Genomic DNA, 15609 nt, shown 5'->3' with positions numbered 1-15609 from the left:
ACGTATCAGTTCCTGCCACTAATGGGGCTCACAATCTAATTTCTCTATCTGAAACACAAAATCACTGTATATGGGGCACCAATTAACCTGTTGGTATGTTTTTGATATGTGGGGGAAAACAAGAACAACAGGTAATTGTTGTCCATAGTCAAGCAATGAAGTTTAAGGGTAAAAACGAGCAAAAATTATTAGATTTAGTTTTATATAAAAGACCAAGCCACAGTCAACACCCATCTTTTTAAAGGTAAGTATAAGAAGGAAACCACTCTTATATGGTGCGGGCTTAGGGCTCATTCACACGAATGATATTCTCCCACGAGTTTTAAATGTGATGCGAGGAGAGAAAAAATTGCAGCATGTTGTACTTTTTGGTGCTCCCTCGGAACACTTCACTCATGGTTTTCAATGGGATCTTCAAAGACATCACATGGCAATTCTGATTCAATACTCAATCAAAACCCCACATTGACAAGCACATTATCAGGCCAACTTTCTCAGCCCCATCTCACATTTGCTATGTGACTGTACCCTCAGAGAGCAACTAGACAGGATAATCATTAAGGTTATAGTGTGACCGGATGAAAAGAACTGAAAAGGTCTCCATTGAAAGGCTCTAATGTACAGCAGTGAGAGAATGTATTTGCATATGATATAATCCATTAGCGCGCCCCAAACACTGTTTATTTCCCAGTTTAGTTTAGTAGGTGGATCCATGCAAATATTTAAAGTGAATCTCTGTTTTCAGAACAAAAATCTCTCCCAGGACCAGAAAGGCTGGGGCTTTATTACCTGCAGTTGTTGTTCTCTGACATCCCTCCAATCTGCCACTTCAGAGTCCCATTTTTGACCGTAATATTCTGTAATCCCCGCAATGCATTGGTAGTGTTAGACTACCAATGCACTATATCTACTTTCGGATTGGCCAGACTGCTCACATGATCAGCACTGGCCAATCAGAGAGAAGTGCATGATGTGCATTATGTAGATAGAAAGCGCCGGTGGCCATATTGAATGGCCGAAGACCGGACCTTAAACAGGCAGATTGGATAGTCTACAAGGACAAACAACTACAGAATTTTGTTTCGAAACCGGAGGGTTGCTTTAATTACTGCCCCATAATCAATGAAACATCCAGAACCTCTATTCTGGGGTTTCCCAACTTCAATTCTCAAGCCTCCCCAGCAGCACCATGTCTGGCCATCGGCTGTGCCTGCTTAGGGGCTAACCAAACTGACCTTTGCTGCGTCCGTGTCACATAAGGACTTCAAAAGTCTGTCTGAGCCTGACCGCGGGTCTCCAGACCCAAACTCCAATGTCATATGTGCGTAATAGGGAGATGCAGAAGCGTAACTTGAAGCTCCGGGGCCCGAATGTAAAACCTGTAACAGGGCCCCCAACTATAATGCTTTATTCATAGTACTGGGCTCCCTAGATGGAGAAGAGAGGCCTTATGGGCCCCCTAAGGGTCCTGGGCCTGGGTGCAACCGCATCCCCTATAGTTACGCCGGCTCACACAGCGGTAAATCGCTGCATTATCCCACAGCGTTTTACACATAGGCTCTGTGAGTTTGCCCTAATATCTGCTAATATGTGCGCAAAAGTTTCATTCAATGCACAAAAAACCTGAGCTGAGACTCACGCAAATGTGCATCTGCTCGTGTGAACGAGGCCTTAGGGTTTATTCACAGGGGCGTATTTTCCATCTGTATTTCACGGACAGCAGATGGATCCATGATAGCGTATGATGTTATACACACAAGCGACTTTTCACACGGACTCATAGTCCTATTCTCGTCTGTATCATGGACAGGAATAGGACATGAAACGTGCAGAGTCCAAGGCAAGAACTCGCCCATCTGAATGAAGCCTAAGGGTGGCTTCACGCGGACATATTTGCACATGCAATATGCAGGGAATAGAACCCTTTGATTTTAATAGTTCGTTCTCATTTCCTTTACTTGCACGCACAAAACAATAGGGCCTGCTCTATTTCTGTGCAGATTTATGCACCAAGGTCCCCATAGGAGTCTATGGGAAGTGCGCAAATGCACAATTCAGTGCAGAAAAGACTACATGTGGTCCTCTTTAGGCTAAATAGCCATTCAAATCGGGCCGGGGTCATCGGCTGCAGGCAAATGAACATGCCCGACGTGCGCAAAAGGTATGATAAAATGCACCGACACACATGCAACTCAACCACATCCATAGCGCAAACACATTGCGGTATACCATGCAAAGCCTGGTTTATTGTAGGTTTTGTGAAAGAAAATCAGTTCGCATTTCTGCATGCGGTACTTTTTACCAGCAAGCAGATGGGTCTCTATAAACTGGCAGTGTGTGACTGTGCCATATAAACCATGTTCATCCTCTCCCACATTATCCAAACGTTCACCAACATTGGGGAGATTTCCTCCCAGCCTCCCACAAAGCTGACTGGCAGTCTGCACTATCTCACTCACTCAAATACAGACAAATACACAAGTATGACAAATCATATGGACGTTCCCTACATCCTGGCCTGATAACAATCCTAACACTATTAGAAATCCTATTAGTTGGCTGTTATTTCTCTTTATTAGTCTCCACAATTTACAACAAAAAGAGCTGCCCACATTCAAGATGGCCACACACTTATTACCATCATCACTTTGCGCCAGAAGAGCGGGAAGAGCGTCGTGACGTATATTACTGGCGCCGGAAGTGAGGACGTTTGCCTGACGTTTTCACCTCATGTGCAGCCGGCTGCATGCTGAGCGCTCGGTTCGGTGTGTCCTGACTTGGCTATCGTGCGGACGAGTCCGACATACAGGTGAGGACGGGCTCTTGTATACAGAGCGTCAGCCGCCGTATATTACATCTTGTATTATATGCGGGGGGCAGCCCTGCTTACTGCAGTGCCGGTGCTCGACACCCCCATCTCCTGTGGGGCTATATAGTGCCCTCCTAAGTGTCACGGCCATGACAACTTGTTACCAGCGAGGCTCCATAACTACATGACACTTGTATAGGAGTTAAAGGGGTGTTCCCCTCTCAGGAATCCTATTCCAATGTGTTCGGAATTGCAAAACAATGCCCTCACCCTTAAGATGCTTGTTTATAAAATGCCCCGTTCTCTGGATGTTACAGCCATTAATTCTTCTGGTTGTTTACTGCTGGTTGTCAGGGAAACGGATCACCTTCTCTGGAAAAAAAATAGCAGCGGAGGCCGGCACCTGCGCACGTCCGTCATCTCTAAATCTGATGTTTCTGTACCTGCTCTGCCTCCTGGTGCCCGAGGGTCTGTTACGTGACGCGGGGCCCACAGCTTCCCCCCATATCTCCGTCAGCAGTCTGCAGAGTTTCTGGTTCTCTTCTGACATCTCGCCGGCACGCCGATTAGATGGGCAGACAGGACCGCATGCATTGGGCAGGCATGACATTGCGCAGTCACATCACCCAAAATTGAAACTGCATGCTTGCTCCGGGAATGCGTCTATGAGAGGGGCGCACAATAGCCCACACGCTGCGCCGGGCGCACAATAGCCCACACGCTGCGCCGGGCGCACAATAGCCCACACACACATATATAATGCACTGCCCCTTCGCAATGCCCATACTAGGGCTGTATATGATATACAAGAGAAATAGAGCATGCTGAGATTTAGTCCTTCTGCGTATCGATATGCAGTGTCTATGTTCCGGTGCGCATGGAAGAATAAGGGCGGATTCCCGTCGGAAATCTCGCGGTTTGACCGCAGCAAAAACCGCGAGATTTCCGCCAGGAGAACCGCCCCGGTTTAAGCCGCGGCGGCTTTGAAGTGGCTCGGCCGCATGCTTTTGCGTTGCGGCCGGTTCCCCATAGAGGAGAGCGCGGCCATGACATAAATAAACAAAAAACCGACTGTAAACAGACATGCTCAATCTTTGGAAACCGCGGCCGGTTTCAACCGGATTTACCACAGCGGATTAGCCGTCCCGTGTGGACGAGATTTCTGAGAAACCTCGTCCACATGGCTGGCTAATCCCGAGATTAGCGGCCGCGGGCGATTTTGCCGCGGGCGGATCTGCTGCGGCAGAACAGCGGCAAATCCGCCCTGTGTGAATGCAGCCTAAAAGTTCATTGTCTCCATTCACCGCATGTTGCCCACAGCAAATACACATGCATAATATGCAGTTAGATTATAGCCCACTCTTTGGAAATCTTCACACACTCAGAAACCCCCATTTTAAAGGGAGCCTATCCTGTCCCCTAGCACCGTAAGCTAAGTATGCCGCTGCCAGCGAATGTGACAGGGGGCCGGCTGAGGTGTTTTTTTTATATTAATGCAATCTTTAATTCCTGCGTTGTCACAGGTTGTGCCGGTCCTGCAGATCCGACTATCCTTGCGCACGGTTCCGTGAAATCAGATTTGCAGTGCTGGCACAATCTTCAGCGGCGGATACTGCAGGAACCAGAGAGCGGGCGAGTATAATAGTACCTCAGCCAGCTCTTCGTGTCCCCTATCAGCACCATAAGGCCGGTCTCACATCTGTGTTGCATCCTCCGGTCCGATGTTCCATCACAAATCCGGCTCAAAATACCCGGAGAAAAAGCGCAGAAAGTGGATGAACCGCATTATAGTCAATGGTGTGCATCCATCGCTGTTCGGTGCCATTTGGCTGCAAGGATTCCCCTTTTCCTGCTCCCCAAACGGAGCACAAAGCGGAAACCTGAGCACAGATGTGAAACCACTTAACGTATTTTTTGGTGCTGAGACATTAACTACATATGCTGCCAACATGTCATTACTATCCGGTTACCACCTGACCACCGTGATCCCCGCCGTGGCCGTTTGGGCACCGATGTCTTGTAGCCCAACACTGTTAGATTATATACGGTAGTGAAATCATGGATACCTGACTCTTAAGTACACGTAATATCACGCTCCTTGATTTACGTATATTTTTCTCTCAGGCCATTATCACACATGCGTTCCGTTAAAATCCGCTCGGAACTGCTGCATTTTACTGCTATTTCGAGCGCCGTGTTCGAACGCACGTCACTGCATTTGACAACACATTTTAACAACCTAATCATGGTGATGGATGATGGGAAGCGTTAAACGTGAAAACGCTGAAAAAAATAGAACAGGCAGCATTGGAGCACAGGTCCGAGAAGGCTCATTAAAATCAATGGGAGTGCTCTACCGCGGTTAGGATGGCACTTGGGGTGCCGCGCTAATTGTAGTAAAAAATGATTCGTTTGAGTGGCCTTATGGAATTTTCAGCAATCATCACAGTATTTGTGCCTAAATAAACCTATATTCATCACTAACTAGCTTGTGTTCATGTTTGAAAAATTGACAGTTTGGGTGGTACTGTTTCCACTAAAATAAGACTGTCCTAAATTAATTTTTGCCCCAAAAGAAGCAGTGTCTTATTTTTGGGGTGTGTCTTAAGCAATCTCTTTCTGGTAGCGGGGCTTGAATTCCCCACCTCCAGCAATAGATTGCTGTGATTGGCTGAGCAACGAGGCTCGTGATCCAATCAGCCAACGCTTGATGAGCCAATAACTGCCATTCAATGATGTCACTGAATGGCTGTTGTTGGTTCATCGAGCGCCGGCTCTGATTGGCTGAGCCACGGCGCTAGTGATCCAATCACAGCAATCTCTTGCTGGAGGCGGGGTATTCAAGCCTCGTTACCAGGAAGAGATTGCTTTCTCAGTGCCAAGGACTACATGGAAGACTGCTAGAGTAGCCCAGCGTGAGGGACCAGGATACCGCCTGCTTGGTGAGTGTTGTGGGTTTTTTTTTTTTTTTTTTAAATGTAGTGTAGCTAAGGCTTATTTTTTTTGGGGGGGGGGGGGGGGGGGTCGGGGTAGGTCTTATTATCGGGAAAAAACACGGTACATGTACCAAAAGTTATGAACCTTGGTTGTAGAGAGCTATTGTTTACAAAACTGTATTAGGTTTTTAGCAGGTTTTCAAAAAAACAATGCTTTGTTTGCTTCCATTCTGCTAAGGCCCATTTAGACACAACGATTTTCGCTCAAAAATTGCTCAAAGCGATCTTTTGAGCGATAATCGTTCTGTCTAAACCAGGCTTTAGTTTTTTAAGTCTATTTAATGGAACAGATAGCGCTGTTGATGGAGAATAACTAGAAAATGATGGTAGAACCACTTTAATGGTCTTGCTGAGACTAGACCCTTTATACCAGCCATTCCAACAAAGAAAACTATAGAAAAACGTAATCCAACCACTATGAACCCTGGGACGATGCTGATTGCCTAAGAAATCCACCTGTAATGGAGGTCTAAACTAATGCACTACAGATCCTATTCTACTTCTGTGATGAGTGTGAGCTCTATGGCCAAGTATGGTGTAACCGCACTTTATATTTGTGTGAAGACCAACCTCTGCTAATATGAGGAATACGAGCCGTGTGATTGAGTGATGCTCGTGTGATCATTCTAGCGGGCAGTAGCGGGGCGCTGGGCTCGTGTGCTGCAGCTGTCTCATCCTCAACCTTCACACGTATTAATAGTTCAGCCTGCTAAACAAGCGGCGTAATGTTACAGCTCCCAGCGGCGATGCCTGCAGGAGCTCAGGGAGCCCCGCTTGTTACCGCTGACATTCACTATTCTGGATATGTAATTATCACTAGAGTTCTGTTTCTTTTCCTGCTTTTTAAGGGCCCTTAAGGGAGTTGTCAGTCCATATTTACACATATTCCAGCAGGACAATCAGCTGAGCACCAGCAAAAGGACACTGCAACCAGCCATACGTTTACAGAGCGCTGCCCACTGCAGAGGTCGGAGCCTCACCTTCCTGACAGCGGGCGCCACGATTAGCTGATTGCCCAAAGTCTTGAGCAGTGGACCCCAACCAATTAACTATTGATAACCTATCATGAGGATAGGGCATCAATAGTATTTCTATGGAAATCCTCTTTTAATTTAGGGTTGGACGGGGTCCGCTATTCCAAGAGGCGCTTTGAGAGTCGCATAGTGGTCCATTTCAGAGCCACGCTTCTTTGGCAGTTATTAGACCCACGGCCTTTAAAGGGGTTGTCCTACATAATTAACTTATTCTCTGTGCACTTGGCTATCTCTGATCCCATTGAAATGTATTGTGGGTAGTGCTCACGTGAGCTCCGCTCATTCATTTCAGAACACTGTTGTCCTGATCGGTGGGGGTCCCAGCAATAGGACCCCCACACATCAGATACTTATCCCGTATTGTATTTATAGGGGGGTAAGATAATTTTGTGGGACAACCCCTTTCGGCAACCTTCTAACAACGGGGCAGGTTTACTACTCGAAGTGCAACAGTTTTCTGATACAAATGACACTAGAAAACTGTCTTACTTGCGTTGGGCCTCACTTACTATGTGTCTTCAGATACTTTTTCTGAACCATCTGAGAAGGGGCTGAATTGTGGTAAATTGCACTAATAGCTTGCTGCTGTTTTTGTCATAAAGTAAGCCAACTATTAGGTGGTATAGACTTACACTAGGCAGTCATAAACTTCTACATCCAGCATGAGTCGCTGTGATAAACTGGCGCACTTTACGTTTGTCTTAGTATGTTTGCACTGCCAGCTTTTAGACAGTATTAGTAGGTGCGCCCTTTTACGTTTAAATCTCCCACTAGTTTCAAGATCTTTACACAGAGGTGGTCTGATCAGTGCGGAATTACCCAAAGTTTTACAGTGAAAGGGAAAAGTCAGTCTTTTTTGATAACCATACCCAAAACGTATTTTCTTAGTAATATGCAGCAGAGCCCATTTGGCTTTATATGACGTAATGAGTGTCTTCCTCTGCAGAAGCCGGCAGGGAGAATCTGGAACATCTCTGCTTCTACAACAGAAAGTTCTTGAGACATTAAAGGGTAGCAGATCATAAGTTTTAGGCTTCATGTCCACAGGCGGGTCGGATTCCACATGCAGGAGCCCGTAGCGGATTCCGACCATGCGTGCGACCATGGAATTTGTGTATCGGTCCAGGCTGTCTTTTCTTCTGTACTGCGGAAGTACCAGCCAGTGCACATGGCTCGGACGGCTTCCATTCACCTTAATGGAAGCTGTCCACACGGAATTCGCCCTAAAATGGAGCATGCTGCAAATTTTGTTTTCCGCATGCAGAATCCGGAAAAACAATCCGCACGTTTTAATTACACGGCTTGAATTACCCCACACAGATTCTGCAAATCAAATCCGCCCGTGGACATTGGGCCTAAGACCAGTAGTCTTCGACTAGTGCTTCTCCAGCCGTTGCAATGCTACATCTCCCTCTGTGCTGGGAGTTGTAGTCTTACAGTAGCTGAAGAGCCACAGTTTGAGACTCCTGATTTCGAGCATAGTGTAATATACATCTTTATTACTCGTCCAATACCTTGTCTATTGTATAAATATCTTAATGGAAATACTGTAATTAAGGTGTCTTTTATATGATGTCAATAACCTGTTCCACTCGCTTGTCTTTCAGGGTTCTCTGACATGACCTACTCGGTGCTGGCAGGTTACATGTGCTATGACAAAAATTAGCCAGTGGGGAACCACAATGGCTTCCAGGACTCCAGGATCTGCAGTCTGATTGGTTGGACAAGGGTCATTTTTATATAAGCACCTCCGTTCACATGGTGGGGTGCATGGGAAAAGTCAGTGAAACTTTTTTTCAACTTTTTTTCTGCGCATATGGTCTTCTCTTTTAATATTTTTCCTCTTCACGGAAATCTTAAAAATAAGATAAAAGGCGAAAGATAAAACAAAGTGTACATTACATATGAAGGCTGGGTAACTTTTGTATGATTCTATAGGTTTCATGCCCAGAGTTCTCACGTTATAATGCAATCACCAGTATTTCTGTGTATATTGTTTTTTGCACTTGTGTATATTATGAACGTCATCAAATTGTACCGACCTGAAGAGTAAAGCTCATTGTGTTCCTTGTTCTATGTGAAATGTTTAGGTTAGCTGCACTGCTATTGCCACCTCTGAGTTTTAATGTAAGCAGATTGGTGATTTATTTTCTCCTGCTGACTTCACACGGGCGAGCGCGATATGAGGCTGTGAATCCCATCCCCACTTCGCACTCGCCGTCCATGTTAAATCCCCAGGGATGCGAGGCGTTTTCGTGGCAATCAGCCTCGCATCACTTTGGAGATGCAGGGATCGTCCGCCGTGGTGGAGGATCGTGGAATTTTTCCCATTGTCAATGGGAGACGTTGCATTTCATCACATGCACCTAGCGTGATGCCACTGCCAGCCCCATTGAAAACAATGGGCGCTGCGATGCGATATCGCAAAGCAAGATAGAATATGCTGCGATTGTTTACTGTATAGCATCACAACATGGTGCCAAGCGGGAAAATATCGCTCATGTGTATGACCACATTTAACCCTTTCCAATCCACTGTTTGACGTCTATAGATATTATGATTTAAGGCTGTACAGCTCCGATGTTGGAAGACGTCTGTCGGGGTTCTCTTACTGTATACTGCCAGCCTCTCTGCTGTCAGAGCCTATCCAACGTGTCACCTCATGCAGTACTGGCTTTAACCAGCATATAGCGCCGTTGTGTAACGGCAGAAAAAGACTAAGCTCCTAGGAAAACCAGGATAGAAATTGGATTGGGAAGGGTTAAAAGAATGGTGTTCATATTTGTGCATCTCACAATGCACAAAGTGTGCACAATTTTGACATCCATGTGAAGGCAGTTTTACACCAATTTCTTACAAGTATAATACAGTTACAAATATGGGGTTGATTTGCGCCTATATCACGTGTGCCACGAACTGTGTCTGAAAATCTTTACGAAATCAGTGGTAGAACTGGTATGTCAACGTATCAATCTAACTTATTTTAAGTGGAGATTTCCAGGCAGTGCCAGGATACTCTGGGATCTGAGCAGAAGCCACTGTTCAACCCCCTGTGCAGTAGCCGGTGCCCATAATTGCAAGTGCAAATCAATAGGACCCCAACCTGCTATTACTAGCCTGGTTCCCATTGATTTCAGTTAAAGCTGCGCCTGCAATTACAAATGTCGGCCACTACACGGGGGTCGGAGCAGTAGCTTCCACTCCGACCCTGGTGTATCCCTGGCCTTGCAATTTCAGCCTGGCAATTAGCTGGTATACATGAGCAGTCAGTAGCTCTTGTGCAAGGTAATATAAGTAAGGACATTATTACACATCAATGATTTTGTCCTGTAATACATGTTAAAAAGACAATTGCTATCTAGTAGCGCCACCTAATTATAATGCTTACTCAGAGTTCCACAGTCTAGCCTGACCATGACAGTGTTCAAACTTTGTTTGGAATTAAAGATATTGGGGGAGATTTATCAAAACCTGAGGAGCCATCAGATTCCAGCTTTGTTTTTCTCAGATGTACATTACCTTACATTTATTAGTCTCAAAGTGGCAAATAAGGTTTGACCGTGATAAATGTGAAGTTCTGCACATGGACAGAGGAAATACATGTCACCATTACACACTAAGTGGGAAACCACTGGGTAAGGCTGCATTCCCACGAACGTATATCGGCTCGGTTTTCACGCCGAGCCGATATACGTCGTCCTCATCTGCAGGGGGGAGAGGATGGAAGAGCCAGGAGCAGGAACTAAGCTCCCGCCCCCTCTCTGCCCCTCTGCACTATTTGCAGGGAAAGGAGGCAGGGCTAGGGTGTGGCTAAGTTCTGATAATTAGCCCCACCCCCGTTCCGCCTCCTTTCATTGCAAATAGTGCAGAGGGGCAGAGAGGGGGCAGGAGCTCAGTTCCTGCTCCTGGCTCTTCCTTACTCCACCCCCCCCCCCCCCTGCAATGAGGATGACGTATAGTTCGTGGGAATGCACCCTAACACTGACATGGAAAAGGACTTGGGGATTTTAGTTATCTGTAAGCTTAACTGCAGCAATCAGTGTCAGGCAGCTGCTGCCAAGGCAAATGGGATCATGGGGTGCATCAAAAGAGGTCTAGGGTCACAGGAAGAGAACATTGTTCTTCCTCTTTACAAGTCACTGATTAGACCACACATGGAATATTGTGTACAGGTTTGGGCCCCGGTACCCAAGAAGAACATTTCAGAGCTTCAGCGGGTACAGAGGTGGGCAGCTGAAGTAATAAATGGAATGAGCTGACTACAATACCAGAGAGGTTATTAAAATTGTGGTTATTCACTTAAAAAAAAAAAGAAAAAAGGCTGAGATGCATCCTAATAACTATGTATAAATATATCAGGGGACAATACAGAGATCTCTCCCATCTATTTACGCCCTGGACTGTGACTGTGACTAACAAGGAGGCTTCCTCTACATCTAGAGAAAAGAAGGTTTCTACACCGACATAGAAGAGGGTTCTTTACTGTAAGAGCAGTGAGATTGTGGCACTCTGCCTGAGGATGTGGTGATGGCAGGTTGTTGATCCAGGGATTATTCTGATTGCAGGCTGGAATCAAGAAGGACTTTTTTTTCCACTTAAGTGAGGAAAATTGTCTTCTACCTTATTTTTATTCATTTATTTTTTGCCTTCCTCTTGATCAGCATTGGGGACTAATAGGCTGAACTAGATGGACATGTGTTAGCCTAACATACTGTGTTACTGCGTTAGATCCTTTGAAAAATTAAAGGGACCTTGTCAGCACCTAGAGTTCCGTAAACTACATTATGGTGCTTAAAGGGGAAGGAATGGGTGTTCTTAGGAGCTGCTTTTTATACTCCGTGTCCCCAAGAAATTGTGTGTACACACAGCGTGACTCTTTTCAAAAGGCTGTGTGCATGCACTCTCAATGATCTGTGAGAATGCGCATACAAAGCTGCCTGAAGAGAGTCGCATTGTGCGTGCGCGGATTACTCGGGGGCATAGCACTGGAATGGTATCCCAGTGGCCCAGAGAATATTTCCCTTTAAAGTAGCAGTCTGGTTGCTATGAGCAACTCTTCCACTTCTGTCACACCAGTGTTTAATAAATCTCCCCCACGGTATATGGTTTGATGAAGAGTTTGCTAATAAGAGGAGTAATGTTTTCTGAAATGTTCTATATTCCATGAGTAAGGTTTCCCTCAGGTATCTCCACTTGCAATCATATTAGACTGCAGAAAATAGTTTCTTTGTGAAAGAATTAAACAGTGTTTTCTACTCTAGAATCCTCAGAGCATTGGCGCTCCCCATGATGGATGGTGCCCGGTGTGCAAGACCAAGGGCCAAACTCAAGCACTTAAGACCTACCGCATCAATTTTACTCAGTCAATATTCCTCTGCACTAACCCACAGGTATATCTGTTTTGTTACGCCTGGAGGTATTTGGAGTTTTTTTTTGTTTCTTCCTTTTAGAAATTGCTATAGTTTTGCATTGACAGATCGTTTCAATGTTTTCTCTTTTTCTTCCCCCTCTTTAGTGTATTTATCCATTGGGATATACTCCCTTGGATAACATAATTGCAAACACTGCGGACCTTAAGAAGAGCAGTCCAAACAAACGGAAAAAGCATAACGTCACCGACCTGTCGCCCACTTCACTCGCATGTGAGAAGAAACAGAAAATTGATCCACCTATCTCTAGCGATTCTCCTAACGTTCAGGCGGATCTGTGTAAATCCATGCTGGGTTTTCCAGCTCTAGATTGTGAAACTGTTTCACCAACAAGATTACAACATGGTCAGAAGGAATGTTCAGATTCTCAGATGCCAGATATCTCGGAAACTAGTAACGTTTTAAGTAATTCTACTTTATGGGACAAGTCTAGTTTTCCAATTTTGCCTACAGGTTATCTGAGCACACATGTCCCTGGTCAATGTGACGGAGTGCCTGCAGTTCTGGAGAGCCATCAAGATGTATCACAGAATGGACATCTAGCGTTAATGCATACGTTGGGTAAAGGGTCTCTTCTCCCACCAGTAGCGGACAAGATAGATAATGTGCAGGAAAAGGTGACTGAGTCTTTAAAAGAGCCTATATTAAATGGCCTTGCTTCTGGCTCAGATTATATACCCTCCTGTGTCTCTCCACCTACCCCTCTGTTGCAGAACAGTCAACAAGAGTGTCAGGTAAAGGAAAATTCCTCTAAGGAGACGTCTCTCTCCGCAAGCAATACTGGCGGTAACTCTGGTTCCAGATCTGACACGGCATCGTCTTTTGAATTTCTCAAGGATAAACTTAGTTTGGTGGAACCTCTTATAGAACAAATGGAAAACATTGATAATTTGACAGTTGAAGGAAAAGTGGAAGCTGCTTTATGTAATAAAGAGGCTACTCTTTTAATTCAGCACAGTCTTATAGAAATAAGTGGAAATAAAGTCTCGCCAGACTTGCGTCATGATGAGTCTGACCAACCAATGAACTTGAGCTTGGAAACATCTCTTCCAACACGTCCAGATGATGGAGTGCAAGTGAACAGTTTTGGAAGTGCGGATTTGTCACGTTCTCTTCAGATGATGCAAGAATCCGGTGATAAGATGGCTGTTTCTAATTCACTGGAAGAGGTCATACAAGAGAGTCATGCAGAAGGTTGTTCCTTCACAGATTTGTGGAAGCCGGTGTCTTCACCATGTCTTGTGGTGAAGGACAGGGACAGAAGTTGTCCTGCCTTGTCATCGGATGAGTCAGAGGAGAGTCTGTCAGAAAGCATGTCTGATGACGATTTTAATACGCCTATGGATTTGACCTGTCCCTTGCCACACAGGTCTATGGTAAGCACAGAAGAACCACCAATTCCTAATTTGTCATTACTGCAAGAGCTAGTACAGAGCTGTCAGAAAACGAATTCTGAAGAACACTGTCACTCTAAGTTTTCACAAGACATGCCACCTGAGAGTCGAGTGGGAGAGAGTGCTTTGAAAAACAGCACTATTACTTCAGTGCCTTCTATAAAAGACCAGGCCCATGCTGATGCTGCAGCGATATCCTTACCAGGCAATGATAAAAAGGGCATGACCACTGACTCATTAATGGATAATCCGGCAGTTTGCCATCCTAATGATAGTTACTCAGAGAAAGTGTGTGAACCTCACAACAGTTCGTCTTCTATTGTGAAAGATGACTGTAACGAACACAGAGATGCTAGATCTCTAAACAAAATCCCATCGCCAGGTCCACAAATCTCGTTACAAGACTGCTTGAAGTGTCATTTTGGTACAAATATGTCACTTCAGAGTGTGCTGGAGAACACTTGTAACGACCCTACTACTTCAGCGCCTTCTGTAAAAGACCAGGTGTGCGCTGATGCTGCAGCAACCTCTTCATCTTATGATACTTCAGCCAATGCACATACAGATGCAAAGCCTCTAGACAAAATATCACTACCAAGTCCACAAATATTATTACAGGACTACTTGAAGTGTCATTGTGGAATGAATATATCTCAGACTTTGCAGAATACACACACGCTGGACACAAATTCTGCACCTGAAGTATGCAGTTCCTTGTGTGCGGCAAGGGATATTTCAGACTCTAAGAATGTATCCGCACAGTCAGACAGTGATAAGGATAGTAATACAGTCAGCCATTTAGAAAACAAAACCACCGCGTCACCAAGTGACTGTAAATCGCCGTTATCCAAGCAGAAGAAAGAGTTTTATGAGAGCACAATCTTACCCGATTTGTTGCTGGACATTCAGCCTGAGCACCGAATGGAAGAGGCGCGATCTGCTTGCCCCAGTCCTCAATCTGATCCTACAGTGTCTATGACCATGGCATCGGACGAGAAAGTAATAAAGCAAGATGTGTGGCAGAAGGTCAAAGAGGGTGATAAAACAGTGGAACCGGAGGCAATGGAAGTACTGATTGACAATATTCAAAATGGCAGCAAATTGTCTGATACTTTGGAAATCTCGTTAAACGTTGATTTGGCTGATGATGCCAGCGAAGCCATGGAAACTAACACTGAGGATTCGGCACAGGTTTCTGAATCGCCTGCACTCAAAAAGTTTAATCCCACAGAAAGACATCTGCAATGGAAGAACAAACATTCCTTATGCTGGTTGGATTGTATATTGTCAGCCTTGGTGCTGTCGGAAACGGTCAATCATTTTGTTGCCAACAGTCACTTGGGCAAGGAGTCAATCATTCACAATCTCTTTACCAGATATGACGAAGCTACTACGATGTACATAGACAGTCTCGATAAACAGAAACCAGGCAAAAGATCAGGTGGGTGTCATCAGTACGTTTTGAGTTTGAAATGGTGCAAACTTTTTTTTGTTTTTCTTAAGGCTTTATAGAATAAAACATGTACAAATTAGGAGACATCCGTGCAAACGCAAGAAACTCGCTCGTGTCTAGCAACCAAAACACGATCAACCATTCAAATTCTTGTGCGCCCCCTCCTGGCCAAATTTAGAAAGCAAATGGTGACATAATGGTGTGGATTTAAGAGATTACGTAGCTGTATCTTCAAAAACAGCGTGTTCCTACTTCATCCTCAAAGCTTTTACCTCAGCCCCCCCTTTCCAAAAAATTTTTCAGCAACATGCAGACCTCACAAGTAACACCTCATTTTCTGCTGCATAAGTCACAATGGCCCTTTACTGGCAACCCATCACAAGAACAATGCCCTTTTTTATACTGCAGTTAAAACAAAAACAAAAAAAAACTAAACTTTTCTGCACTCCCCACACCACTCCTGACTATCTTTTTTTTTTTTTTTTTTCTTCCAG

At 45.0% G+C, this 15609-nt stretch overlaps 1 protein-coding gene across 1 annotated transcript in view; it reads left to right on the top strand.

Annotated features, from left to right (window-relative positions):
* Positions 1–2695: 2695 nt before the first annotated feature.
* USPL1 (ubiquitin specific peptidase like 1) overlaps positions 2696–15609 on the top strand; it is a 37820-nt gene continuing 24906 nt past the window's right edge. Inside the window, exons 1-4 of the mRNA XM_066583105.1 lie at positions 2696–2809; positions 8447–8618; positions 12101–12229; positions 12355–15103. Coding sequence (XP_066439202.1) covers positions 8598–8618; positions 12101–12229; positions 12355–15103 — 2899 coding nt within the window. The 5' untranslated portion in view covers positions 2696–2809; positions 8447–8597. The remainder of the gene's footprint in view (positions 2810–8446; positions 8619–12100; positions 12230–12354; positions 15104–15609) is intronic.

The sequence above is a fragment of the Eleutherodactylus coqui genome, chromosome 1, assembly GCF_035609145.1.
Source record: "Eleutherodactylus coqui strain aEleCoq1 chromosome 1, aEleCoq1.hap1, whole genome shotgun sequence".
NCBI lineage: Eukaryota > Metazoa > Chordata > Amphibia > Anura > Eleutherodactylidae > Eleutherodactylus > Eleutherodactylus coqui.
Note: the sequence above shows the minus strand (reverse complement) of the source record. Positions and strands in the feature narration are given on the sequence as shown.